The 26,435-nt window shown below is 40.8% G+C and overlaps 1 protein-coding gene across 1 annotated transcript in view; it reads left to right on the forward strand.

Annotated features, from left to right (window-relative positions):
• FHIP1A (FHF complex subunit HOOK interacting protein 1A) overlaps positions 1–26,435 on the forward strand; it is a 225,519-nt gene that overhangs the window by 137,000 nt on the left and 62,084 nt on the right. Inside the window, exons 3-4 of the mRNA XM_025873991.2 lie at positions 8,463–8,694; positions 19,070–19,696. Of these exons, the coding sequence (XP_025729776.1) occupies positions 8,590–8,694; positions 19,070–19,696 (732 nt within the window). The 5' untranslated portion in view covers positions 8,463–8,589. The remainder of the gene's footprint in view (positions 1–8,462; positions 8,695–19,069; positions 19,697–26,435) is intronic.

Genomic DNA, 26,435 nt, shown 5'->3' on the forward strand with positions numbered 1-26,435 from the left:
ACTGCTTTTGTTTTTTCTTGAACAGAGGTCTTTAAAAAATTACTGAAAACCGTAGAGAGTCCAGGATTTCTCCAACTACATTTGGAGAAGCAGTGATCTAGACTGACAGAAATTTTGGCAGAGCGTTAACTTTTCATATTCCCAGCACTGTGAACCCCATAAGGGAAGGTGAACTACAGAAATTTAACCCAAGAAGTATTATTGCACAATAATATTAAAATAAACATTAGAAAAATGGTCAAGGGTAAGACTGCCACTCTTCTGAATTCTTTATGCTTTCTTAACGTGTCATTTTCATCCATATTTATTCCGTTGGAAGTTAACAACTCATAACTATGGATGTAGTTGTTTTCCCCTTGTGTGTTTTCTGTTGAATGTTCTCAAACATTTTGTGGTCCTTATAATTGATTCAAATAGCATATTATGTTCGGATACTCTTTTATCCCTACGCATACCCATCAGGCTGTAATTCCCGCAGGGTACCTTTCCTATCCTGCTGAGATGAAGAGACTTCCAGCGCACTGTAATTGCTTTACTAAGCCGGACTTGGGTACTTTCCTTTGGTTTGGGATGTTCATTGGCTTGTATTTTAAATTAAAAAATGCTTTTGCCGAGTAGTACATGAACATGGTACCAAATTCAAAAAGCGAAGAAAGGTACACAGTGAAAAGAAGTCTCTCTGCTTCCCCTGTCCCTGTCACCCCATGCCACTCTGCTGATGGTCTGTGCATTTATAGGCGTATCGTGTAACACATTCCTTTTTTTTCTTAGACAAATGGTGGCATACGGTACTTGATGTTCTGTTCATATCCCAGCAACCTTTTGATATCAGTACATTCGGAGCTGCCTCCTTTAAAAAAAAAAAATTGTGACCCAGGATTCCATTATATAGAAGTGCCTAACTTAGATAACCAGGTCATTGCTGGTGGATATTGAGGCTCTTTCCACTTGTTTACTATCTAAACAGTGCTCCAGAGGACATCCCTGTAGTTAGGTGTTAGTGGTTAAAAGGATGTGTCTGGGTCAGATCCCAGGATATCTGTATGACCTTGACTAGACCTTGATTACCTCTCTGTGACTCAGTTTCCTTATCTGTGAAAGAAGGGAGTATAGTTCACAGGATGGTTGAGAAGATTTAATAGTGCAATATATTTCAAATAGTCCTGGCACAGAGAAATGCTCAATACGTGTCAACTCTTACTGTTAGTCAGTCTGCCATTTTGCAAAGTGAACGTGTCTTCCTAGGATAAATGCATAGAAGTGGTTTTCCTGACCCAATTTAATTTTGAAGACTGTTGCCAAATGGTTCTCTGTAAGTAGGAGCCCAGTTTATGCTCTCACCTGAGGGGTAGGAGGTGCGCTCATTTTTACTTCTCATAAGTCACCTCTTTATATGTGTAAATCTGGACTGTGTATATTCCTGAGGTCTGAGTAATAGTTGCTCAAGGGGGAGAGATTTCAAGTTAAAAGGTTCTTTTCCCTGGAATTTTTCAGGGCTTCTAGAAGACCTTGCTTTTTATTTTTATCCATATGACATCTTATCTTGATGATAAACTGATTGTGGCAGTAATAAATGTGTGAGCGGTGAACTACATTAAGCCAGTAGGTTTTTATTATGTACTTCAAGAATCCTTTACCTACTCATGGATGAGAAATGCTGTCTTTTAAATCCACATACAACAGTGGTACCATTTGTTAGAGGGATTGTTATGTTTACACGTAAGGAAGTCTTACATTATTTTTCTGTTCATAAAAAATAAATGTGAAATTAGAACTTTATAGTCTTAGGTTATCATGTAAGTGCTACTATTATTCCACTGACTTGAAGGCAAGATCCCAGTCTTGATTAGCTCAAGTACCCATGGCTTACACCATTTCTGTCATGTGTATAGTACACAAAAGGCACCCAGCTCTGTGGCCCATTGCATAGACTGGTGAAGAGGAGTGCTTTGCCCTGATCAGCATAGGATTGTGTTCTAGGAGACGAGCAGGTTGTTGGTTCTGAGCTTTTGCTGACTTTATAATAAATGCTAATCATTTTGTACCTCTGATGCCTCACCTTGCAGTGTTTTGGGTAGGAGTGGAGGTGCCTAGCCAGCCATGAAATTTGTAGGGCACCAAGGCCTGAACTGATTATTATTCAAGCACCTGGTTACTCATGGGGCTGGAACAACTCCCACAGGGCTGAGACAGAACTTGTTTGCAATTCAAGTCACAAAAGTTCCACAACTCTCTTTAGTCATACCTTTTGTATTGGAACTGGCTATTAGCCTCTGTTTTGGGACTCTTCATGGTTTTACCATGAATGCATCTTTAAAGTGGCTTTTAAACTTTTTTGAAGGGGGGGGCAATTCATTCACCGTTTTTAGGATTGGCTGAAGACGATAGCCACCTCTCTCCAGAGAAAGGATGCCAACAATTTATGAGATTCATGGATGTATAGGGAATGTTATTGGTACTTCACTCATTGTACTTAGCGTGTCTTGTGCCATGCACGGACGGATGCAGGGCTTTTTTGCAAAGGAGGCTTTTCATGTTGTTATTTCAAAAGGCAATCATCACCTCACCTTACTTATACTACAGGTTGCATACCTGAAAATTTTCACTGAAAGCATTTGAAAAATTACTGGGAGGGAATGAATTCTGATTGCTACAGCTATAAAGACAAGTACAGACTAAACAGCACAACTTCCCAAAGTACCTACTTTTCCATAGAAAATGACCAAGACATGTTGGCCCAAAACTTAAATTTTTCTTTCCAGGAACATTTCTTGAGAAGAACTTCATTAGTATGAGAAGGTTCTTAGATTCAGAGGACTTATCCCAAATCTCTGCTTTCGAATATTACCCCAGAGAAATTGTCAGATCATCTTGTGACTGCATTTACCTGAGTTAAATTTTAGGGCTTTGTGGCAGAAATCTTGACTGAGTTGTCCCTTGATAGCTTCCAACAAAATAGTGGTGTGAAAGGGCGGTGCATACTACCAAGATTGTAGGGATTAATTGGGTTGTTGGGGAGACTCCCCAAGAGTGGTCTAGTTTTCATGCTTCAACAAATCACCCCATGTGTACAAGAAACTTCTCTGTTCAGTTACCAGTGAGCTGATGTGTCAACACTTGCTATAATTTTCAAAAGCTGTAATTTTTTCATTCCAAATCCTTGCCAGTATTGGTTTAGTTTCTTAAATAGCCTTAAAAATTAAGTCCCCAAACAAATTTCAGGTATGAATGTGAATATTAACTTTAATTTTTCTTCTCCATTTTTTCTGCTTATCAGTCTGTTGCATGGCACTTGGGTATGACCTAGTTGGCAGCCCATTCTCGTGAAATTAAAATGTAAAACATGGTGGAATTATTTCAAGGAATTATTGACAGTTTTCTGAAATCTTGTTACTATTTTAAAGTATGCATTTATCAGAGCCTGAAACTATTTGGAATGTATGAATAGAGAGAATTTTCTTTGTGCGCACTCTGTGTGTTAACTGATGACCTACAACTTGGCGGAACAAAACGAGATTCTGCTTTACTGAATAATGGACAGTCATCGATGAATGAGCCAGAGTCAAAAACTATGGCAAGTTGAGGGATCCTTCGGACAAGGTCTGGGAGAGTCAGGGGCTATTGGATGTTTGCTTTATTTTTCACAGTCCAGGATTGCTATCTGATACGACAGCGAGAGAGAAAAGGAAACTGGGCCAGAGGATTACAGCACAGGGAGGATTTGGGTTTAATAGGATTTTAGTAGGCTCCAAGCATAGGTTGTCTGAGGTAGTTTGACCCACACTGAATCCCCCTCCCCCCACTGCTATTACTTACAATTGAGGGCAGAAGTTTCCTCTCTCTTTAGGTGTTCCCAGTATTTGAAGAGTCTTCGCCCTAGATGGAATTTTATATGATAAGCACATTTACAGTAATCGACTTTTTATGTATTTAGTAGCAGCCTATTCAGGGCATTCCAAAATGCATTCTAAAACAATGAGTTCTTCTACAGGCAATTGCTCTGGAAACAAACAAACAAACAAACAAACTGTGAATTATATTCAAGATGGTTGATTCCTGTGCTTTGGGTTCTTTAAGTGAAATATGCTTTAATTGTTAAAAAGAAGACAGGTCGAATCCATGTATAACTAGAATTCTTACAAAGATTTTTGTATAGTGGCCATTATTCTTCTTCAAAGCTTATCTTCTTACTCCTCCTCAATTAGTACAACAGTTGGAATATAGTACAGAAAATAATGACTTTGGAGCTGGAGGAGACCTGAGAAATATCATGTAGTCCTAACTCACCTAAGTGAGGTTCTGAACCAAGGTCCCTGTTTTCCACTCAAGGTCTCACAGCTGGGTAGAGCCTTGGGGCTGTGTCCCAGTTCAGAGCTCAGGTCCCCAAGAGGTGACTTGACGTTTTGTGACTTCCACACTTGGACAACTGAACTAAAAACTTGTAGCCCTTACCCTTTGTTCCCCACTTTAAATCCACCTAATCTTGCCAACCATTTCCACAAACCAGCCAGAGAAGTATGAGGAGGGAAGAAGGAGAAATGGGAAGGAAGCCTGCCATGTCTTTTCATCAAGTTCAAGAGATTGCTTCTGATACGGCAACTCACTGTGGAAAGACTCCACATGGCTTCTCTTTTATCTCTAGGCCTCTCCTTGCTGTGTTGTTGACCTTGCCTTTCCTCTGCTCCCGTTGCTCTACCAAAATCCTTTAAAAAAAAATATCCATCCATCCATCCATCCATCACCTTCAAATTCTCTGTGTTCATTGGTTCCTTCCCATTAGGCCTGCAAATATGATCACTTTTTCCTTAATAAAAATGTTCCCTTGACTCTGTTTCCCCTTAAGGTGACCATCATTTCTTTTCCTTAAAGAATTTTCTATAATCCATTATTAGAGGATATTATATTTGAATAGATAAAAGAAGGATGGTATGAGATCATATATCATTAAATGCCAAAATGTTTACACTGTAATTTCAGTATGATAGTGAAAGAGGGATATATTAAAATATAGTCATTTGTAGTTCAGGGGAAAAATGTGATTTTCACACATTTATAGCTTTCCTAAGTATTGTGGTTTTCAAAGGAGACTGAAATTATCAAGATGTCTGTCTATTTGGAAATGAGGTTGCAGGAATTTTTATGGTAGAGGTATAATCTAGATGACTAGAATCTAAGCTTTTATGGTTATATAGTATATTTTATAATGTGATACAGAAGCATATGCGTGTGCTTTTTCTCATAGTCAAAAGATACCATGTACTTTCTAAAAAAAGGCAAATAAGAATACATATAATTCTTATGTCAGTTATCTCTAGCTCTGACAATGATTTAATAGCATTTTTCTTTCCCTGCTGATGAAAAATATTTTTGTATATAGTATTAATGAAATATTATAAATTTGACTACACAATAGTCTGTTCTGTCTTTGCAATATGGAATCTGTGCCAGTGTATACATGGGTTTTGATAGCTCCTCCCCCCATACCAAAAAACTCAACAACCATACCACAAACCCACATGCAACCACTGTTGGACAGAGTCCTTTGGGTATTTTTTGGGGTTGGTGGTTCATTTGAAGAAAGAACAAAATCACTGTGAATGGTTTACAGAGCTCTTTCTCAGGCATGAAATCCGAGTTGATGTGCATGTGGGTATTTATGGGAAGAACAGGCTGAATATGTGGCAAGAGTGTTCCTCTGAGCAGTCCCACTGCCGGGTATGTTAGGCTGAAGAGAGCGGAGGGTAAGAACGGGGGAAATGTCCCAACAATGCCATATGCATGACTCAAGCACACATTCTGGTGACTGCGGCCTCTTTTACCTGCTCCTGGCTTTTTGCTAAGTTTTGTCCTGCTCTGTCTTCACTTGGGACTTTTAGCTGTGCTCTGAGAGTTAAATAAAAAGCTTGGAATGGAAAAATGCAAAAAAGGAAGAAAGTCAAGCCTGAGAACAGGCAAATGCAGAAATGTATTGGAAACCTCGGCACTTGAGGAAAGGCGCCCTTCTGTGTCTCTCATAAATATGGAGCCATCTCTTCTTGTAGTTTTATATTGCCCTGGGGACATGCTAGTGCTTTAATACTCTCACATGGGAATAAGAGAGAAAGAGAGTGGAAATATCCAACTCTTTTGTCTCTGGGTGTATTCGGAAGTATTTTCATTTATAGAATCTTCTGGCATAGTGTTTCCTTCTTAAATGTGGCTTGCTCGACTTGCCTGTGTTTAGATTCTTCAGGCATCTGCTTCAACAGTATGATTGGATAAACATCATCCAAGTGAGATGCACTTTTCTCAGAGAAGATACAGCTTCCTTAAGGGAATAGGGCCAGGGATTATAGCCAGGAGAAAGGAGAATAAAGATTTCTAGAAGGAACCCTGGACTGGGAATCAAGAGACTTACGTTCCATTTCCATCAAAACTAACTTGTAGTTTACGACTTTAGCTAAGAGATTTATCTTGTCTGTAATGCAGTCTCGCTATCTGCAAAGATTGCATGCGAAGTCCCTTTGAAGAATGAACTTAACAGACCTTAGAGAGCATGTTTCTAATTTTCATTTAGAAGCAACTGGCATGTTGAGTGTTCCCCTCATATGTTTGAAGACGAATCTGAGAATCCTCGAGCTGGAAGGAGTCTCAAGGAGTCTCATACTTTTTGAACCTCTGGGATAAACCAAAACACTCTGATTTTCCTCATTATGATCGTTACATCATCTGAATAAAAGACATTTTCACAGAAACCCTATGTTAAAGACAATGAGGGAGTTGAATCAGAACTTGGTTTATGTCTTATCACGTAAAACAGATCTGTACGCTGAGATGATACCTCTGAGGACCAGCCTGGTAACCAAAAGTGAGGTGAAGAGGCTGGCTGTAGGGGCCTAGGGAGTGGCCAGGACCTCGGAAATGGGGACCACATACCCTGTGTGTGTGGGGAGGCACGTGGGCCCGGTAAGACATGCCTCTCAGGGGCACAGGGTCATTGCTGGCAGTGGACAATGTCTTATTGCAAACAATAAATTTGGAATTATTAGGAATTACATGTCAGGGAATTCACCAACTTGAATAATAAAATATGGTCATAGAAGATACACACAAGCTGTTTCCCTCAGGTTTGCAGTTTGTGTGAGCCTCCCTCAAAGAGGCCTTCCTCTTTCTACATACTTTCACCCTCTTCCATTCGCCCTAAAAATGTTTCCTTTCCTCAGAATGATCAATTCTAACCAGTTTCTGTTATGTCCTACCATTTTTTTCAAGATATGAATGTCGAATGGTTTGCCTGCCACCCCCAGCAGAATATTCCTTAACGATTTTCTAGTGTTTAATTTCACTCCCCACAAAGAACTTGACCCATAAGTCTAACCTGAGTCCTCACCTTAAGCCCCCTTTCTCACATTTTATTGTTTGTAGGAGGAACAGTTGACCAGTGTTTTCCTCATAATACCCTTCATACTACTCAGTTGAAAAATCAGGGTTTGTTTTTTTTTTTTTGGCACTACAAATCTGGAAATTTTATCATGGATTGTGTTTTCCGTTGCACTAATAATTATCGTGTAATCACTTTACCCCAGACTCTCTCCAGTCTGTACGCTGAAAAAAAAAAAAGTATTTTGAACTGGACCCAGTCCTTTTTGTGGGCTGAGCAAATGGGAGATACTGCCGCTATTTTATTGCTTCTCTCTGCGAGTCAGCCCCACGCAACTGGATCATAGTTGCTGTATACTCTATGACCTCAGTATCTTTTTTCTCCCTACTGGCTCTGTGGTAGTTGGACTTTCTTCATATTTTGCCCACATAATTCATTTTTCATTTGTAAGTGTGCTACCTTGTACTCACACCGAGTAAGCACTATCTTGTTTTTGACGGATCATTTCTGTCTCTGATTTGTCAAGGTTACTTGGAATTCTATTATTTTTCAGAAAAGCCAGAAACCTTAACTTGGTTTGTAGCTATGAAATGACTGAGAATGCTTTCAATTCCATTATGATGGTCATTGATTAAAAAAAAAAAATTCAATCATATCAGACCCAGGAGTCTGGGTGCTGTTTTATACCTACCCCGAGTTGCATCAGGGCATTTATTTCTGTCACTGTTAACTAATGGTTTTCCTGTTTCTGGATGCTTTTAAATTCCACAAACATTGGTATCATAGTTTCTTGCTCGGTTATAGAAACAATTTGAATGATTAGACTTATTATCTAGGGGGTTGTGGTTGATGGTAGTGAAGAAAATAAACCCAATAATTATTTGATTTATGCATATCGCTTTGGTAGTATCATTTTATATTTTTGGTAGCAAGGTAAGAGTAAATGGGGGGGCCTATAGATTGGGTAGAAATATCTATTTTGTAGATGTTTTTGTTCTGTGTAGGACTTCAAGACTGTCTGTGCTTTGATTTAAATTCAATGGCCAGTGTCCTATTTAATATGTGAACATAACGAGGTGCATTTTTATTATTGTCATTACAGGTTTTGGAAGATGACAGTGAAATGTGAAGAAGTTACGTTTCTTATGTGATACTTGAAAGTTAGTGACTGCTTGCCAAGTTTTCCCGAAAATTAAATATGACTTAGAAGCACTGATTTACGAAGGTTTATGATGTCATCGGTTACAACGGAAAACAAATTCCCACAGGCCGTGAGCCTGCAGGGAGTTGACCCAGAAACATGCATGATTGTATTTAAAAACCACTGGGCGCAGGTAATGTATGAGTTGCACTTTTCTCTGCTGGTCTAGGTAGCTCTCGAGGCCTCTATCCCATTGAACCAGGGGTTTCCTACCTCTGTGACGGTGACTAGGCTTCCAGAAACATAGGGAGCAAAACCCTTGCAGATAGGAAGAAAAGCAACTTTTTTTTTTGCTTTCCTAGAATACATATCTGGTTGAAAACCATGGTTTCCATAAAAGCAATTAGGGAACATGTACGTTCCTCAGATATTTTTGGAAGAACAGCCGTTGGCCTGAAAGGGACTTTGACATCTCATTGCAATAGACTTGACCAGGATTAGAGTCTCTCTTTCCCTCCTCCCTGCTGATTTCCATCTAGTCCTTACACTCTTAACAGCGCTAAAATACACATTTATTAAATATTTACCAAGTGCTGTGCTGAGTACCTCAAAAGCCTTATGTCATTTACTCTTCTCCACAAACCCATAAGGCCATTAGTGTTAGCTTCCTCATTTTACAGATGAGGGAATGGAGGATTAGAGATGTGGAGTAACTCGCTTGAGGTTATACAGATAGTGAGTTTCCAAGCAAGTACATAGTAGACCTTGGTTCCTTGACTTGTGATTTGACCTCTGTGCTCTACCGTTTTTCGGGCTGGTGGTCCCTACATAATTTAAGGAAAGAAGATGCCTGGCAGTATCTGAATTCATTACAAAGCTGATTATAAAAGTTTTTTTGATTATTCAGTTGACTTCTCTGTAACTCTGATCTGCTTGTATAGATAATTACGGGGTTGAATGTTCAGAAAATTTATCAGCTCACCACTTTCCTCAGGGAGTTTACAAGTAGTAAAATAAATAAAATTGGCCTTCTTTATACTACTTGTCCAACATTACACTCCCTAGGTGAGCTGGTAAGTGGCTATTTATGTGACAGTTTTTTAATGACTACCCAGTTCCTTCCTGTGGCCGGAAACAGCAGAGGGGTTAAAGCCTTGAGCCTGCAAATCACAGCAATTATGGGGGACACAGTTTAGATCAAAAACAAAATCAATTCTGCTTCTGGATCATTTACACTTTGTAGCTTCTTGTCACTAGTGTAAAGCTTCCAAGATTTTTTATGCATTTCCCATTCTCTGACTTTCTGCTATTAGAATCTTAATGGGTTTACTCTGGATTTTAAGGGCACATCTGCTTTAGCAAAGAGAGGAAAGTAATTCAGGAGTTTTTCAAATAATTAGAGTAATTATCTTTGACTTTGCACTTGTATAAGTATTTTAACGTGCTGGCTCCAAAGTGGGGTTGTGAACTGTAAGGGGTGTGCCTGTTAGTCCATTGGGTGTGGAAAGAATATTTTAGAAGGCCTATTTTTATCTTTATCTTTTGAAAATGTCTATTTTGTGTTTATAAAGTACGTAATATAGTCACATATTAGTATGTGCACATTTATTATTGTATCTAATAATTATTTGCGCTCCTCTTTTTTTTTTAACTGGTAGGAGTGCGCTGTCAGATGTTTTATATTGAGAATACGTCCAGCCTTAGTCATTTCATTTGGCTGAAAAAGCCCATCATTCTAATACACATTCTTGGCCCTGGGCCCATTTTGTTTATTTGTATAAAAATACTTTTGATTGTAGCATTCCTGGTGGAGAATCTGTGATGGGGTCCATTCAGTATTCTGTACCAGTCTTCAAAGACAGGATATATCATCAACCTCTTGATTTTATCCGGATGGATCATTTGCCCTGTCAGATGCCATCCCGGGCAAGCTTTCTCCAAAGCTGTTGGAGTGCTGGTAGAGAGTGTTACTTCAGGAATGTGTAAATACTCTTTCCCACTGGTGAAGGAGTAAATATTGGTCCCAGAATCATATTACTCATTTCCATATCCAATATGAATGACTTCGGCATCATTAAACATTTTGGGTGATCTGAAGCTTGGCACCTTTTGTTGAGTACAGAAAAATACTGAGTTGAGGGTAAGGATAACTTTGTCAGAGGGAATGGTGTTCAGTTATTAAACACTTCCTGTTGTAAAGTGGAGACACTCTTGGTCTTACTCCTCTTTCAGCCATTTCTTTACCTTGCTTTCCTCTTTAGACTTGACTTTTCCTTTTAAGTAAATCTGCAGAGTGCCCGCAGTCTCTGTCTACTTCCAAGAAAGGCTCTTGTGGGCCTTTCGGTTGCTTTATGAATAAAAAGACTGGTTGAAGAAATGCATGTGGATGTCAACACAATTATAGTTAAATGGAGGTTTACTAGCCCCAACTATGGATTCATCATTGTAGGCTGCACGGGTGGGACATGGGGATGTGTCAGCCTTGGGAGAACAGGGTCTGGGCTTTTAAAGAATGTGTGCGTTAATTTGGAGGATGAGGTGAGATACATTATTAGAAAATGAATAATAATGGTTACAGGAATTAAGTCAAAGGAAGGGACTATTATGCGTGAAAATGGCTTGGGAAATGGAGGAATGAGGTTTGGCTAGCTTAACTACAGGAAAGGAGGTTTTTTTTTTTTTTTTCTTCTTAAGGTTTTATTTATTTGAGAGAGAGAGAGCGCACATGAGAGGGGACAGGGTCAGAGGGAGAAGCAGACTCCCCATTGAGCAGGGAGCCCGACGTGGGACTCGAACCTGGGACCCCAGGATCATAACCTGAGCCGAAGGCAGTGGCTTAACCAACTGGGCCACCCAGGTGCCCCTGGGAAAGGAAGACTTTGATGACAAAGGAAAAGAACATTTTAGAGAAGGGGTTTTGGGAAGGAATGCTCAGTGTTGGCTTTTTTCGGTGATAAGAAAAGAAAGGTGAGGAAATGGGCGCCTGGGTGGCTCAGATGGTTAAGCGTCTGCCTTCGGCTCAGGTCATGATCCCAGGGTCCTGGGATCGAGTCCCGCATCGGGCTCCCTGCTCCTTGGGAGCCTGCTTCTCCCTCTGCCTCTCTCACTCTCTCTGTCTCTCATGAATAAATAAATAAAATCTTAAAAAAAAAAAATGAAGAAAGGTGAGGAAGTCAGGGCAAAGCGGAGATGCAGGGCTACAAGTGAGGTAAGGCCCGGGACCTTCGGTTGATAGGAATTAATGATTCTCACTGTTTCGGAGGTTTATACATTAGCTCTTAGCCATGAGTCATGCAGGCTGGGGGCGCATGCAGAATGGTTAAAGTCAGACATAAACTCCTGTGACTGGTGTGATGGCAGCCCCTGGGTTCCCCTGAGGCAACCCGAGGAAACCTGTAAGGCTGGCAAGAAATGTGGCCTAGTCAGAACTGGGTGACAGCATTGTATTTCCTGAAGTGTCCTGTTAGCTGGCAAGCACAATGCTTTTTTTAATATGTTAAACTAGGGAAAATGAAGTCAACAGAAGTCTGTGGTATCCGCAGTTCTTCTGTTTGTTAGGATACTTCAGTACAAATTCAGCATAATTAACATATATTGGACAGGTTCTGTTCCGCTGTTTACTAGTAGCTTCTGTTCCAGACCTTGACTTAAAAAAGCAAACTTTGATGGAGGAGGATATCCGCTTGCCCACCTACACCTTGCAGTCTGTCAGGGACAGCTTGTTATACAACCAGCCGTCATCCAAGGCAGTCTGTGATTCCGGAGGCTCGCCAGCAGAGAGACCTTGAACGGCCTCGTCGTGCACTTGAGTTTCCAAATTGTTCCCTGGGACCAGTGATCTCATGACATCCCCAGATTCTCTAGTGGACATTCAGGAATAGTTACATTCCTAACAGTGACCCCAGAGAACCCAGGCTATAGGATTCCGATAGCCTGGATGCCAGCCTGTACTTTCTGAGATGCCATCTTGCACTGTGAAGTTGTCAGAGCAGCGTGTTGAAAACCCAGTATTGTTTTTCTAGTTGGACATTTCAGTGGCATCTGGGCACCTACAGGCCGGGATGGCACATAGGGTCTTTATTTCACTCCTTGTCTCTGATTTAATCTCCGGAAATGCAACATCACTTGAAGTTCCTAGCCACCCCCACTCCTAGACAATGCCTGGCAGACTATTTCAGGGTTCTCTGCCTTAGGCATTTCCTCCTCTTCCTGCCTGGAATATCCCTCCCTCTGGTTAAATGTCTCTCTTTCTTAAGGACTCATTTGGGACATCAGTTCTTCTAGGAAACCTTCCGTGCTCCCTCTTATGTTTCCACTCTCTGCTCCAACAGCATCCCGAGTGTTCTTTTGCTGTAAGACCAACCACGTTCTATTAAAATTACATGTACAGTAGCTTCTTCCCAACCTCATTTCAAGCTCCTCATGGTCAGAGACCATTTGTAGTTTACCTACATCTCCAGTGCCAAGAATATCATAAGCCTATTGTAGATGTTCAATAAATTGTTGAACCGAGAGACGAGAAATATGACATACAACTTTAGAAGAGCTAGGTGACTTAGAAAACAGCTTTGAACATACACTAATATTAAAACATTCTATAGTTTTCTAGTAAGATCTTTGGACTTTAATGATAAGCGATTTGGGGGGAAATGAGTGGGTGTTTAATTTTCTTATTAGTCTCTAAGAACAGTTTATAGTCTAGTGGACTATTGTTTTTATCTCTTGCCTTTGCTTCTTCTGAATGGAAGAGAGAGCAAGAAGTAAGAAGCACTGGTCCACCGGATAATAAACTATTCAACTATATTGCCATGTGAATTAACCTGCCCACACACTAGTTTTTTACAATGGCAGAGTACTTTGTGAGGCTTCGTGCATCTTGCTTTGTTCATTCTCTGTCGTCTCCTTTTAAGAATTGAGTCAGTATTGGTTACATACTCAATGGTGTCTGTTCTTAGAGCCAGAAAAACAGAGGTGATGGGTTAAAAATAAAATAAATTGGGGGGCACCTGGGTGGCTCCATCAGTTAAGCATCTGACTCTTGATTTCGGCCCAGGTCATGATCTCAGGGTCCTGGGATCAAGCCCCACGTGGGGTTCTGCCCTCAGCAGGAGTCTGCCTGAGAGTCTCTCTCTCCCTTTCCCTCTTCCCCTCCCCACCCCTCAAATAAAAATAAATAAATCTTAAAAAAAAAATCAAGTGGAAATGCACATTTCTATGTGCTTCTGGTTGGTCAGTAGCCCAAAGCTTCTCCTCACCACCCTCAGCCTCCAAAAATGAGTGGTTATACAATTTTTCAGCCAAGAAAATGTCAGAGCTCAAATAGAGTAATGGCAGCAGATGAAGTAAAGCTAGTGGGTCTAGTAGCCTTTTTTGTCTTGGTCGGGTGGGGATAGGAAAAACAGTTAATTAAGTCAAATGTCTTCCCATAATAATGCAAAATAGATAATATGTTTTAAGTACAGTATCTTGTGTGGAGCTCCAAGTAGCCTGATTCTATTAAAGAAGTATAGAGCACTGATACATGGATTTGAGATGTGCATTTCAGTCTGCCCCCTGTGAAACCAGTTCTCTTGTTCTGTTCGTCTTCATTCTTTTGGTCTGTGCCTTGCCATAGACTAACTGACAGCAATTAAATAACGTTTTTGAGAGATGAAAAGAGGGGAATATTAGAGAATCTGATCTTCTTAATATCTTAGTCAAGTGGTGTTTGTTAATATTTAAAAAATTTATATCTCAGCTTTTCAAGTAGCTCTAAACTTGACAGTAGAAAGTAAAGCAGAACAAAAGCTATCGTTTCTTTAGAGGGCCAAGGCATTAACTTGTGTTTCTATTGGACTTTAAAGTGTCGAACCTGTGGAAATGTCAGCAACTCACCCTCTGTATGCTCAGTGATAAGTCTGTTTTTGCCATGGAATGGAATATTATTACATAGATCATTACTCTTAAATCCTTTCTCTAATACATAAATTTAAAAAACATACCTAAGTGAAGGATTAATTTATTATTTTATTGATTGATGTTCCTACCATGTTTCTTTGTTGTAGTAGTGCTAGACCATCTTTGGTCCCAAGGAGGTATGGTATGTAGATAAAGCTTCTGCTTTACCCTGTTTTATCCCAGATTTAGACACGCCTCTAGAGTTTGGGACTGGAGCTGAAATGAACCAAATTGTACAATCACATGTATATTATTAGGCTGTTATCTTAATATAAAAAGAGACGACTCGGTAGATGTCTTTCATGGCAGTAGGTGTGCAAGGAATGTGCCAGATTGAAAGACACGGCTGTTAAGTAATGATTAAGGACTGGATGGAAACTTAATTTTGTTGTAGTTATTTGGTACATTAAGTGGAATTTGGCTTAAGATTGTACAAGCCTGCCCTTCTTCTGTGTGATGGAAAATGTTGCTTAGTAACTTGGTTTTTTCCATGATGCCACTTTAATTTAGCATTCCAAAGGATTTTGAAGTATGGGTTGTACTCATGTGACTTTCTTGAAATAACTAGGCTTTAACCAAAGTAGCATAAGTAATCATCTCTTAATACATGCATGTGTGTAAGACAGAAAACAATATTAAGATGGAGTCAAAGCTAAGCTGACAGATAAACCCTTGTGTTTACCATGAAGAATGATCATTTGTTAGCTGGAGGAGTGATTATATGGCTCTTTCATTCTGAAAGCATTTGAGCTTCCTCTTTAGAATTTGTGAATATTTGGAATTCAGACCTATTATTACTGACTGATGGGGACCATCATTAGAGCTAAGGATAGGAGTAGCTGATATCCTTAATGGAAGAAATATGCTATTTGTTCATCTCATTTACCCGTAATAACCTCCCTATTTACAGGTCAAATGACTTTGAAGTTAGGTTAAAATTTAGCTCTATTGGTCAGATGATAATTTGTGTACCATCATTTACACTATTGATTTTTTGTGTATTTGTTTCTTTTTAGAATTGTGATAATTTACATGAGGATCTATATGTGATCCAGGCTCATGATTCACCCATATATATACCAGCTTGTATTTGTTAAAGTTTGTGGACCAACAAATGCCGAGCTATGATCAGTGAAACATTGACAATGCTATTTCCCATCTTAGCTGGCTTGCTGAATGAGCTTGGGCTTTATCAGGGGCTGATTGCTTTATTCGGTGGCATTTTCAGCCTAAAGATGTGAACTTGTAAAGGAAATATTTTGCACAGCATGTTTTGCTTGCTTTCCCGCTCTTCCATCCTTGGTTCCTCCAGCTCCCTCAGTGGTGTTTTTCGCCCTAGACTGAGTCCCCGAGGCAGAGTATATAGCCCAGAAGCCAGAGCTGGGAGACCTGTGGCAAGGTTGAGGGCCTAAGATAGAGGATACTCAGGGGAATGTGCTTGGCCTGGGGACGCCGCTGGGAGCGGCCTGGGCTGTGGATCCGTGGGACTGGAAGGTCAGAGTAGATCAATGCATGACAGTAGGCAGCAGGCAGAAGAGGGCACACAGGAATCTTGGGGTTTGGTGGAAGTGATGCAAGAAGACAGCACTAAAGGAAAGAATAAGGAAAGGTCCAGTCACATCAGGAATCTGTCTATAGAAACGGAGAGAACTGTGACACCATCTGGGCAGCAAACTTGGGACATAAGTTCTTTGGCATTTCTGTGCATGTTGTGCTCTAGCCAAGAAACTTCTTAGGCATTCCCTGTCACGTTAGGCCCTGGGCCCTGGGTATGGGCCCCGAGAGCCCACTCATAAGAGCAGGTCGTGGGTGTGTCTGCCAGGAAGGGAGAAGGAGGTGGCCTGGGTGGGTCCTGACACCTGAGGAGAGAGGTTAAGGACCTGTGTCAGCACAGGCATAATTAGCGCTTTGCTGAGCATTGTGGATTCTGTGACTCACAGGCCTTGGTGTAACACACCCTCTTCCAGGCAGTGAAACCACCCAGCCAGGGCTGGCAATGAGTGAGGCGTCCTAATATGTCTGCTCCATTTCACATGACCAGCAAACCTTATGTCTCTGTGGGTTATCGGCGTGAACCTTTCTTAACAAATTATTTTTGGATTGTTTTCTTGGGGCATTTTCCCCAAGGTAAGATTCCCAAGTCGAAGGGCAGGAACAATTTTATAGCTTCGGTTACATATTGCCAAATTGTTTTTCACAAAGACTGAGCTAATTTGCCCCACCACTAATGGTGTATAAAGCACAGTTTCAATTTTAGACAGTTCAGACAGTCTGAGCACACATGAGAAGTATAATTATATTACTACCCCGAGGCCTAACCTGTATAGATAGCTCTCATAAGTAAACTCAATATGTGGACTTTGAAATTATGGAACTGATAAAGTGTGTTGCTAATTTATTCTTCAGAATGTGGAGCCTTGAAGTTAGAGCTTTTGCGGCTGGAGAACATGGGTGTTGAGCTGGAGGCCCCTTTTGGACAAGTGCAGTGCTGTGGTCCCATGCTCTGAGAAGTTGTCAAGGCCAGAGCAGAGGGAAAGGACAGCCAGGCCCCAGCGTTTCTGCCAGTGAGGTCGTCAGGCCTCCGAGGAATTCTGGAGGACTTCTGGGAGGTTGGGGGAGGCTGGGGCGGGGGGTGAATTTTGGAGTCTGGCACGCAGCGAAAGAGAGGGCATGTCCAGTGGGTGGGTACACTGGAGCCACCAGTCACTGAGCCATGTACCCCCCGGGTAACTGCTAACTGAAGGCCTGTCTCATTGGAAATGTCAACTTGGGTATTGGAGTGATTTTTTTCCTTTGGGACAGCATTATTAATTTTATAATGGAAGTTGATAGAGATGACAGATTCTGTGGAAATCTGTTGATTCTGTAAGGATACACTTGCCTGGTCTATAAAGGCTCCTTTGCCTTGTTTCTGACAGGGGGAAATCTTAGACCTTTTCCAGAGAAATAGATTTTTCTCATTGCTCATGCATGCTGACATAGCATTGTACCTTTGCCAGCTTCCTCAGTGACTTGCAAAAATTCTATAACCTAAATATAGGACATGTAACAGCACGTTACAGAACTGGGCCAGGAAGGTACTGCAGAAGACAAACATAATCTCTATAGCATGCAGTTCAGGAAGGTAGAAAGGAACAAAGATCAAGTCATTGATAAGGTTTTGGGTTGTCTAAAAATTATGTGTATATATTTTAAAGGAAGTAAATTGAGCGGGTATTATCCTGGAAATTCCAAGTCATACAGTTACATGGGGTTGAGATAAAAAGAATTCTTTTAATTTCTAGGTCCCAAGGTGGAAGTAAGTGTTGATGGACAGAGAGAGGTAGGAAGCATTCAGTAGCCAGCAGAGAGAAACACCAGGGCTGTCACGTGACCTAACTGGGGATTTTATTTATATTTTACTGTCAGTTGATTTTTTTTCTTTTGGTGGTAAAACGTATGTAACCAAGATCGCTGTCCTAACCTTTCTTAAGTGTACAGTTCAGTGGTGTTAACTACATTCACAGTGTTGTGCAACCATCACCACTATTTCCAAAACTTTTTTACCACCTCTGACAGAAACTTGCTATGTTAGGCATTTATTTTGTGATTGGTCATCTCAGAACTTTTTCTGGTTCAAAAAAATGCAGAGTTCAAAACCTTCTTCTTCTTTTTTTTTTAGTTCCAGCATATGCCATAGGCTAGGGTTGATTCTGGCAGGTATGTGTACGTCATTCATTGGTTTCCTTTCATCTGTCCTAACCCTGCATGCGTGGTGGAAGAGGGTGCCCATCCAAATAGGCCAGGAGGGATGTTGTTCTGTCAAGGATGTGTGAGGAGCTGTGTCCCCCTGTTGGAACCTCTGAGTCAACTCTGTTTGTAGAAGAACACGGGCAGTCTTACTTATTTAATGTATTTTAAAATTAAAAAGCAATATTATATTCTTGACAGTTCAGAAAAAAAAATTGAGAACTTGTCATCCCTTTGAACACAAAAATGATTATTTTTCCATATTTCTTTTTGATCTTTGTTCATATACATGTTTTTGACATAGTTGATAGTGATGGATCTAACTATATATAAATAACTTACTTTTCATCTATTATATCACTCACAATTTTTCATTTTGCTTGGTGGTTTTTGTAATAACAGGTTTATGAATGGATGTAGCTTAGTTTTTTTAACCATATGATCTTCTTTGACATTTAGGTTGCCAAAATTTATAACTATCATAAATGAACATCTCCAAACATATGCTTTCTATAGTTTAACCACTTCATTTTATTCTCGTGAGAGAGAGAGAGAGAGACAAATACAGTGTTCATATTTATCTTTTTTTTTTTTTTTTTTAAGATTTTATGTATTTGGGAGAGAGAGCATGTGCAGGGGTGGGGAGCGGCAGGCAGAGGGAGAAGCGGGCTCCCCACCGAGCAGGGAGCCCGACACGGGGCTCAATCCCAGGACCCTGGGATCATGACTTGAGCCACAGTCAGAGCTTAACCGACTGAGCCACCCAGATGACCCTTCATATTTATCTTATTGTGGGCCATGGCTCCTGCATTTTCCATGAAGATATGGCACAATCCGTGGTGGTGTGTTTTTGTAATTATGGCAAACACAAGATGGATGACAAATGTTTGAATTGGTTACAGGTTGTGAAGATCTTAGAGAAGCACGACCCCTTGAAGAACACCCAGGCGAAGTATGGATCCGTCCCTCCAGACGAGGCCAGTGCTGTACAGAATTATGTAGAACACATGCTCTTCTTGCTGATTGAAGAGCAGGCCAAGGATGCTGCGATGGGGCCAATTCTGGAATTTGTGGTCTCAGAGAACATCATGGAGAAACTCTTCCTTTGGAGCTTGCGGAGGGAATTTACTGATGAGACTAAAATCGAGCAGCTCAAGATGTATGAGATGCTGGTCACTCAGTCCCACCAGCCTCTGCTGCACCACAAGCCCATCCTGAAGCCCCTGATGATGTTGCTGAGCTCTTGTTCAGGGACAACCACCCCCGCTGTGGAGGGGAAGCTGGTTGTCCTGCTCAGTCAGCTTTGTTCCATCCTTGCCAAAGATCCATCTGTTCTGGAACTCTTCTTCCACACTAGTGAGGACCAAGGGGCTGCCAACTTCCTCATCTTCTCCCTTTTGATTCCCTTCATTCACCGAGAGGGGACAGTGGGTCAGCAGGCCCGGGACGCTTTGTTGTTCATCATGTCTCTGTCTGCGGAGAACAGCATGGTAGCCCATCACGTCGTGGAGGACACCTACTTTTGTCCAGTAAGGCCCCTCATTGGCATGCTTTCTACCCGTTCTTTTCCTCTCCTGTGCTACTGGTAAATCCTTTTTCTCTTCCTTTCTTTTCAGCAAGTTGTCCTTGGCACCGTCTAAGGAAAGATGTTTGCAGGAAATCTTTTGGAGGGAGCAGAGGAATCTAAGTTGAGATGCGATTTGGCTGAGCATCGTCAGCTCCAAATAAGCCAGCAGAGGAAACTACATGTGTTACCATTTCTTGTGTCATTTCTGTTGGGTTAGGAATGGTTTTAGCTTTTTTCTAAGAGCATATCCTGAGTGATCGGTGAAACCTGCACTTTCTGTACTCTTGCTTTTCTAGTCGATTTCGCACCCTAGAAACACGGCCTGTGGCGAGCCCGCTCAGCTGGTTTCACAAATTAATTTGTTTCTCAGGAAGATAATGACCATAATTGTAGATACAAAGCACCCGTTTTATTTTTAAAAATAAATACATATTTACAGTTTGAGGGAGCAAGAAATCTGCTACTCTGTACAGTTTCCTGATCATTGGCATGGTGAGAAGGAAAGCACGAGGTCCTTGGCAGACGTTGCTGTCCAACCACAGTCACAGGTCCAGGAAGGAATGGGAACCGTCTGGGACCCTGAAGATACTTTAGGGCTCTGATTAGTTTTTTGTGTCAGTGTTGTCTTTGGAAGGGGGGTTTGAATGGCAGATTTATATCTTCTGGTTTGTCGGAGATGTTGGGTAACGGCTCTTTTTATGTTCCCTGCTCAGTGAACGCTATCTAGTAGTCTGTTGGCTTTTCTTTTTGCCGTCACCATGTTACACTTCTTGATAAACTCTATTGTCTTGAGTATGCCTGATTCTGCTGGAATCGTAAGACCATAATGAGTTTTATTGGAACAGGCCAGGCAAGTTGCCATAAGTAGATTAGATTCATTATTAACGAAGACTGTATGGGTAGTTCTTGACCAGGGGAGAAGGCAGTTAGGAATATCTGTGGGGGCGTACTTTGTCATCATAGGGACATGAGGTGGCTGGGGAGGGAGGTCAACTGGCGTTTGGTATGCAGGGTCCAGGGATGCTTTAGTCTGGTAGTTTGTGCAACAGTCTGGCACAGTAAAGAATTGACTTGCCCAAGATGGTCATAGCAACCCTAGTGAATAATGCACTGTGTTTTGCTTTAAGGTTCAAAAGCAGTAATCTTCTTTATGCTACTAGATTCTTACTTTTACTGGTGAATACTTATTTTGGGGCAAACAGTGGGTAAAAATTTTGAAGACTAGAACTTCAGAAATTCTGGGTACCATGTGTCTCTGCTGGGTTCTGACAAGTAGAATTAGAAATTGTACAAAGATTGATAGTCAGATCGGAAGGAAAGTGCTGATTCCCTTCATGTGTGCCAGTGTAGTAAATGTCCCTTCCTTATTGCCTTCACAGTGTAGTTTCTTACAGACTCTTTTTAAAGAATATATCATAGGTAAAAATGGGACTTCTGAATCTAAGCATCTTGGGAGTACATTGCTTTATTGCTTTTCTATTTCTGCTGTAACAAATTACCAGAAACTGGTGGCTTTAAACAAGACAGATTCATTATCTTACAGCAGTATTATCTTACTGTAGGTTAGAAGTCCAGCAGGTCTCACTGGGCAAAAAATCGAGATGTCGGCAGGGCTGTGCTCCTTTCTGGAGGCTCTCGTGGTGAGTGCATTTCCTTCCCTTCTCCAGCTTCTAGAGGCCTCCCGTATTCCTAGGCTCATGGCTCCTTCCTCCCCTTCCACCGTCAGCAGTATGACATCTCTCTGACTGTCCCCTGACTCTGCTCTTCTGCCTCTCTCTTCCACTTTTAAGGACGCTTGTGATTACACTGGGTTTACCTGGATGATCCAGGATAATCTCCTTATTTAACGATCAGCTGACAGGCAACTTTAATTCCCCTTTGCCATGTACCCTAATATATTCACAGGTTCACAGATTAGGAGCAGACAGTGTGGGTGCGTGGGTAGGTGGGGGCATCAGTCTGCCTACCCCATTTGCTGGATCCACTTCAGAGAACTCTTGAAGAAACGTTGAGTCACAACACAGTAGAATCAGAATTATTTTTTTAAAGATTTTATTTATTTATTAGAGAGAGAATGAGAGAGAGAGAGAGAGAGAGAGAGAGAGAGAGAGAGAGAGAGAGCGCACGTGGGGGGGAGGGTCAGAGGGAGAAGCAGACCCCCTGCTGAACAGGGAGCCCGATGCGGGACTCGATCCCGGGACTGCAGGATCGTGACCTGAGCTGAAGGCAGTCGCTTAACCAACTGAGCCACCCAGGCGTCCCTAGAATCAGAATTCTTTTTTTTTTTTTTTAAGATTTTATTTATTTATTTGAGAGAGAGAGAGAATGAGAGATAGAAAGCACGAGAGGGAAAGAGGGTCAGAGGGAGAAGCAGACTCCCCGCTGAGCAGGAAGCCCAATGTGGGATGCGATCCCGGGACTCCAGGATCATGACCCGAGCCGAAGGCAGTCGCCCAACCAACTGAGCCACCCAGGCTTCCCTAGAATCAGAATTCTTTTAGGAGTTTAATCTAACGTGTACGATGGGTGAGTTTGCTCAAGACTGGGAGATGCTGAGGAGGTCGGGAGTTACATTAGGGTCTAGAAACAAGAGTGATATGGAGGAGAATGGAAGGGAGGGGCTGGATATGAGCAATGCTGTGGAGGCAGAAGCTTACTAAAAATAGTTCTGTGAGGGAGCAGCTATACAGAGGGCTTATTTGAATTGTTTGGGGTAGTTCTGTTAAAGGAACACAGGTATCAAAACAAATCATCAAAATATTCAGGTGGTTCTGATCAGTCTGCAAAAGGCAATTAAAAAAAGATACCATTTACAAAAGCAACACAATTCTAAGGTATCTTGAGTAGTAAATCTAACAAATATATGAAAGGCCTTTATAGAGAAAATTATAAAACTTTACCGAAGGGCATAAAAGCAGACCTAAATGAGTGGAAAGCTATTTAGTTTGTAGGTATTGTGTAGATGACACTTTCTTGCAGATCAGTCCATAAAGTTAATGCCATTTGTGTTTTACAACTTTTCATTATGAAGAAAAGTAAAATACAGAAAACTTGGAAGAATACTGAAATGAACACCCCAGACACAGCACTTACATCCAAAGTTGTTGTTATTTGTGTTTCTCATTTATGCTTTTCAATTGTGCTGTACCATTTGAAATGACGATATAGACATTTGGAATTAAGTTGTAGACATCAAATACTTTTATTTATTTATTTTTTAAAGATTTTATTTATTTGACAGAGAGAGACACAGCGAGAGAGGGAATACAAGCAGGGGGAGTGAGAGAGGGAGAAGCAGGCTTCGCGTGGAGCGGGGAGTGCGATGTGGGACTCGATCCCAGGACCCTGGGGTCATGACCTGAGCCGAAGGCAGACGCTTAACGACTGAGCCACCCAGGCGTCCCAACATCAAATACTTTAATATGTGTCTTCTACAAATAAGAGCACCCTCCCATCCAGGTACTAACCAGGCCCGACCCTGCTTAGCTTCCGAGATCAGACGGGATCGGGCGCGTTCAGGGTGGTATGGCCGTGGACAGGAGCACTCTTCTACATAATCACAGTACCATAATTACACCTCAGAAAATTATGCAATAATTCCACAATGTGATCTAATTTCTAGTTTCTCAATTATGCTCCAGGTGATTTTTATTAGTTTTTTTCAAACTGGAGTCCAATACAAGGTACATTTCTGACCATCAGATCTCTTAAGTCACTATTGATCTATAACAGCCTGCCACTTTTTTCCTCGCTGACACTGACTTTTTAACAGAACAGCCATTGTTTTGTCAAATGCCCCACATACTTTGGGTTTGTTTCTAATATAGTTTTACTTGTCCCTAACCCCCATATGTCCTGCAAATTGGAGGTTAGGTCTAAATGCTTGACTAAATTCAGGTTAAGTCTGTAAGAGTACTTTACAGGTGAAGTGGTACACTTCTTACTGTGTTATATCAAGAGGCATGTGCTAGGTTGTCTCACTTTGGTGATGCTATACTTGATCACTTGATTGGTTAAAGTGATGACCACTGCATCTCTCCATGTAAAGGTAACACATCCCCTTTCCAATTGTAGGGTGTAGTTAGTGAGGTGTTAAAGTGACTTAAATAAAAATCCCAATGGGGTTCTTCATGAAACATGACAAATCAGTGCTAAAAATTATATAAATATGTGTAAAAGACCAGGAATAACGGATAATCATGAATAATGATTATATTTGTTGGGAACTTACTCTATGCCAAATACTGTTCTTAGTGCTTTACATGTATTAAATCATCTCATCCTCACAACTGTAGGTATGAGTGTCCTATCCTTTTTATAGATAAAGAAACTGAGGCACAGTGACATTAAGTAAATCTATACAAGGCCACATGGCTAGTAAGATATAAAGTCAGGATCTGAACCTGGGCAGCCTGGCTCAAGGATCCATCTGTGTAACCACCACTTTGTACATGGGTAATAAAATATCAAGACATCCTATAACGCATGAACCATAACGAAACGATTGGAATTAACAACAGAAACACAGATTGGGAGAAGATATTTGCAAGACATATAACTACAAACGGTTGGTACCCAAAATACACAAAAATATTTGTAATGCTACCAATTAGTAAGAAAACAATGAAGCAACCCATTAGAAAACTGGGCAAAGGATATGAACAGACAATTCCCAGAAGACACCCAAAGCCAATAAACATAAGAAAATACGCTCATCTTCGCTAACGTCAGGGAAGTGCAGATTGAACCCGCAGTGAGACACCAGGTAATGCTCATCAGGGTGGCTAACTGTTGGATATCTGACAATACCAAATGTTGTCAAGGGGGAGGAAAAACAGGAACTCTTGAGAATATAAAGTGGTGCGATAACTTAGGAAAGCTATGGCAATATTTAATAAGATGGGATATTTGCATACCATGTGATCCTGCATCTTCACTTCTAGATATCTGCTTTAGGGAAATCTGGCACATGGATATATGCAAAAAGATATTCAGTAGAATAGTGATTTGAGGAAGAGCAAAATAGAAATATATTGAGGGAAAAATAAATGAACTGGACTAGTCTGTATCAATGGAATACTACTCAGGATTCAAAATGAATAAATCACATGTATTAGCATGCAACTACATCTACACGTGTGAACACCAATAATCTAAAAACATGTTGAACAGAAAAAGTAGCAAAAGGTTTCATGCGATATGTTAGTATTTAGATAAATTTACATAAAGTTTTAACTCACAGAATCTTAGTGTATACTGTTTTTTAGATATGTATGTATACAGTAAAATTACAAAAGCAAGCACAGGAATAATATGCACTGAGGTCAAAATTGTGGTTACTTTTGGGGATGAAGGAAGGAGAGGAGATGGCAGTGGGATTGGAGTAGCGTTTAGCTCTATTTGTAATGTGCTTTTTTGGGGGAAAAATAGAGTGCTTCAAAGAAATTATGGCAAAATATTAAAATCTGTTAAATCTCTGGGAAGATTTTTCTATTTTGTTTTATACATTTGTAGTATTTCATACTTCAAAGTTTAAATACATTAGGAGCAGAATGGAGCATGTTTTCAATGTTAGGATATCCACTTATTGTGTGTTTTAAGCAGATTTCACTGAGTAATTGTTGCTTTTATAAAAACATGTTTTAGGGAACCTGGGAGGCTCAGTCAGTTAAGCGTCCGACTCTTGATCTCAGCTCAGGTCTTGATCTCAGGGTCATGAGTTCAAGCCTCCTCTTTGGTTTCCATGCTGGGTGTGGAGCTTACTTAAAAACAAACAAACAAAAAACACAGGTTTTAAAACACTCTACAGTTCTTTAAAATGGGAGGGAAAACAACAGCTCCAGCTGATCTTATTTGCTAGAATGGAACACAGAGCTTCGTTGTGATAAGTTGCCCCTCAGGATAGATCCCATAATCTCATTTGTACCCAGTTTTCTATAATTACATCTGACAACATAATTAAAAAAAATAAGAACTCTTTATGTTGAAGATAAAAGCGTACTCTGAGTTATCCAGCTAAGGACCACAATTGACAAAAAGCTTTCTCTAATTAGTGTGGTTGTCAAAGTGTGTTAGCATCAGGCTTTGGGAAGAGTAATGACTCTTTCAGGAAGCTGGACCACTTTTGGAAACTTCTGTGGTTGTAGTTGATAGGAAGGGCTTGTTCAGCTGCCTCTACTGTCAAGACATGCTCTCCCAAGAAAAGGAGATTGAGAATACTCTGGGGAACAATTGAGTGCCAACAAATGATTGGCAACTATATATGGCCCTATCACTTTGGATTTTTTTGGCCAAACATTGATGATTATGCCCTCGTCACTTGTTACATATTGGCAAAAGTAGAAAGCAGCTTATATGTGAATCAAGAAATGCAAATTGAAGTAAGCAACCTGTAGGTACACAGCTGCTGATAGAAAGTTATATATCCCACACCCCAAATTTATGAGATTTTTTTATTTTGGCAAGTTGCATCAAATAATCCCCACCAGCTGTTCTGCTGCTAGCTTCAGACTAAAGCCATCTGCTGAAAATCTTTTTCTTTTGCTAAAATTAACCAGGTACCATTAGCTGTTTCAAGTTAAAGATGGACCTTCCCTGAATTGGTCAGCCCTCTGTGCATGTCCTCTTTCCTCTGTCCCGTGGAAACACTGCCATGCCTAAGCCATGAGGCCCGTCTCAGCACATGCGTTCTTTTCTTTTCC

The sequence above is a fragment of the Callorhinus ursinus genome, unplaced genomic scaffold (genome assembly GCF_003265705.2).
Source record: "Callorhinus ursinus isolate GAN/ISIS: 27379988/994484 unplaced genomic scaffold, GSC_fseal_2.0 scaffold4, whole genome shotgun sequence".
Taxonomy (NCBI): Eukaryota; Metazoa; Chordata; class Mammalia; order Carnivora; family Otariidae; genus Callorhinus; species Callorhinus ursinus.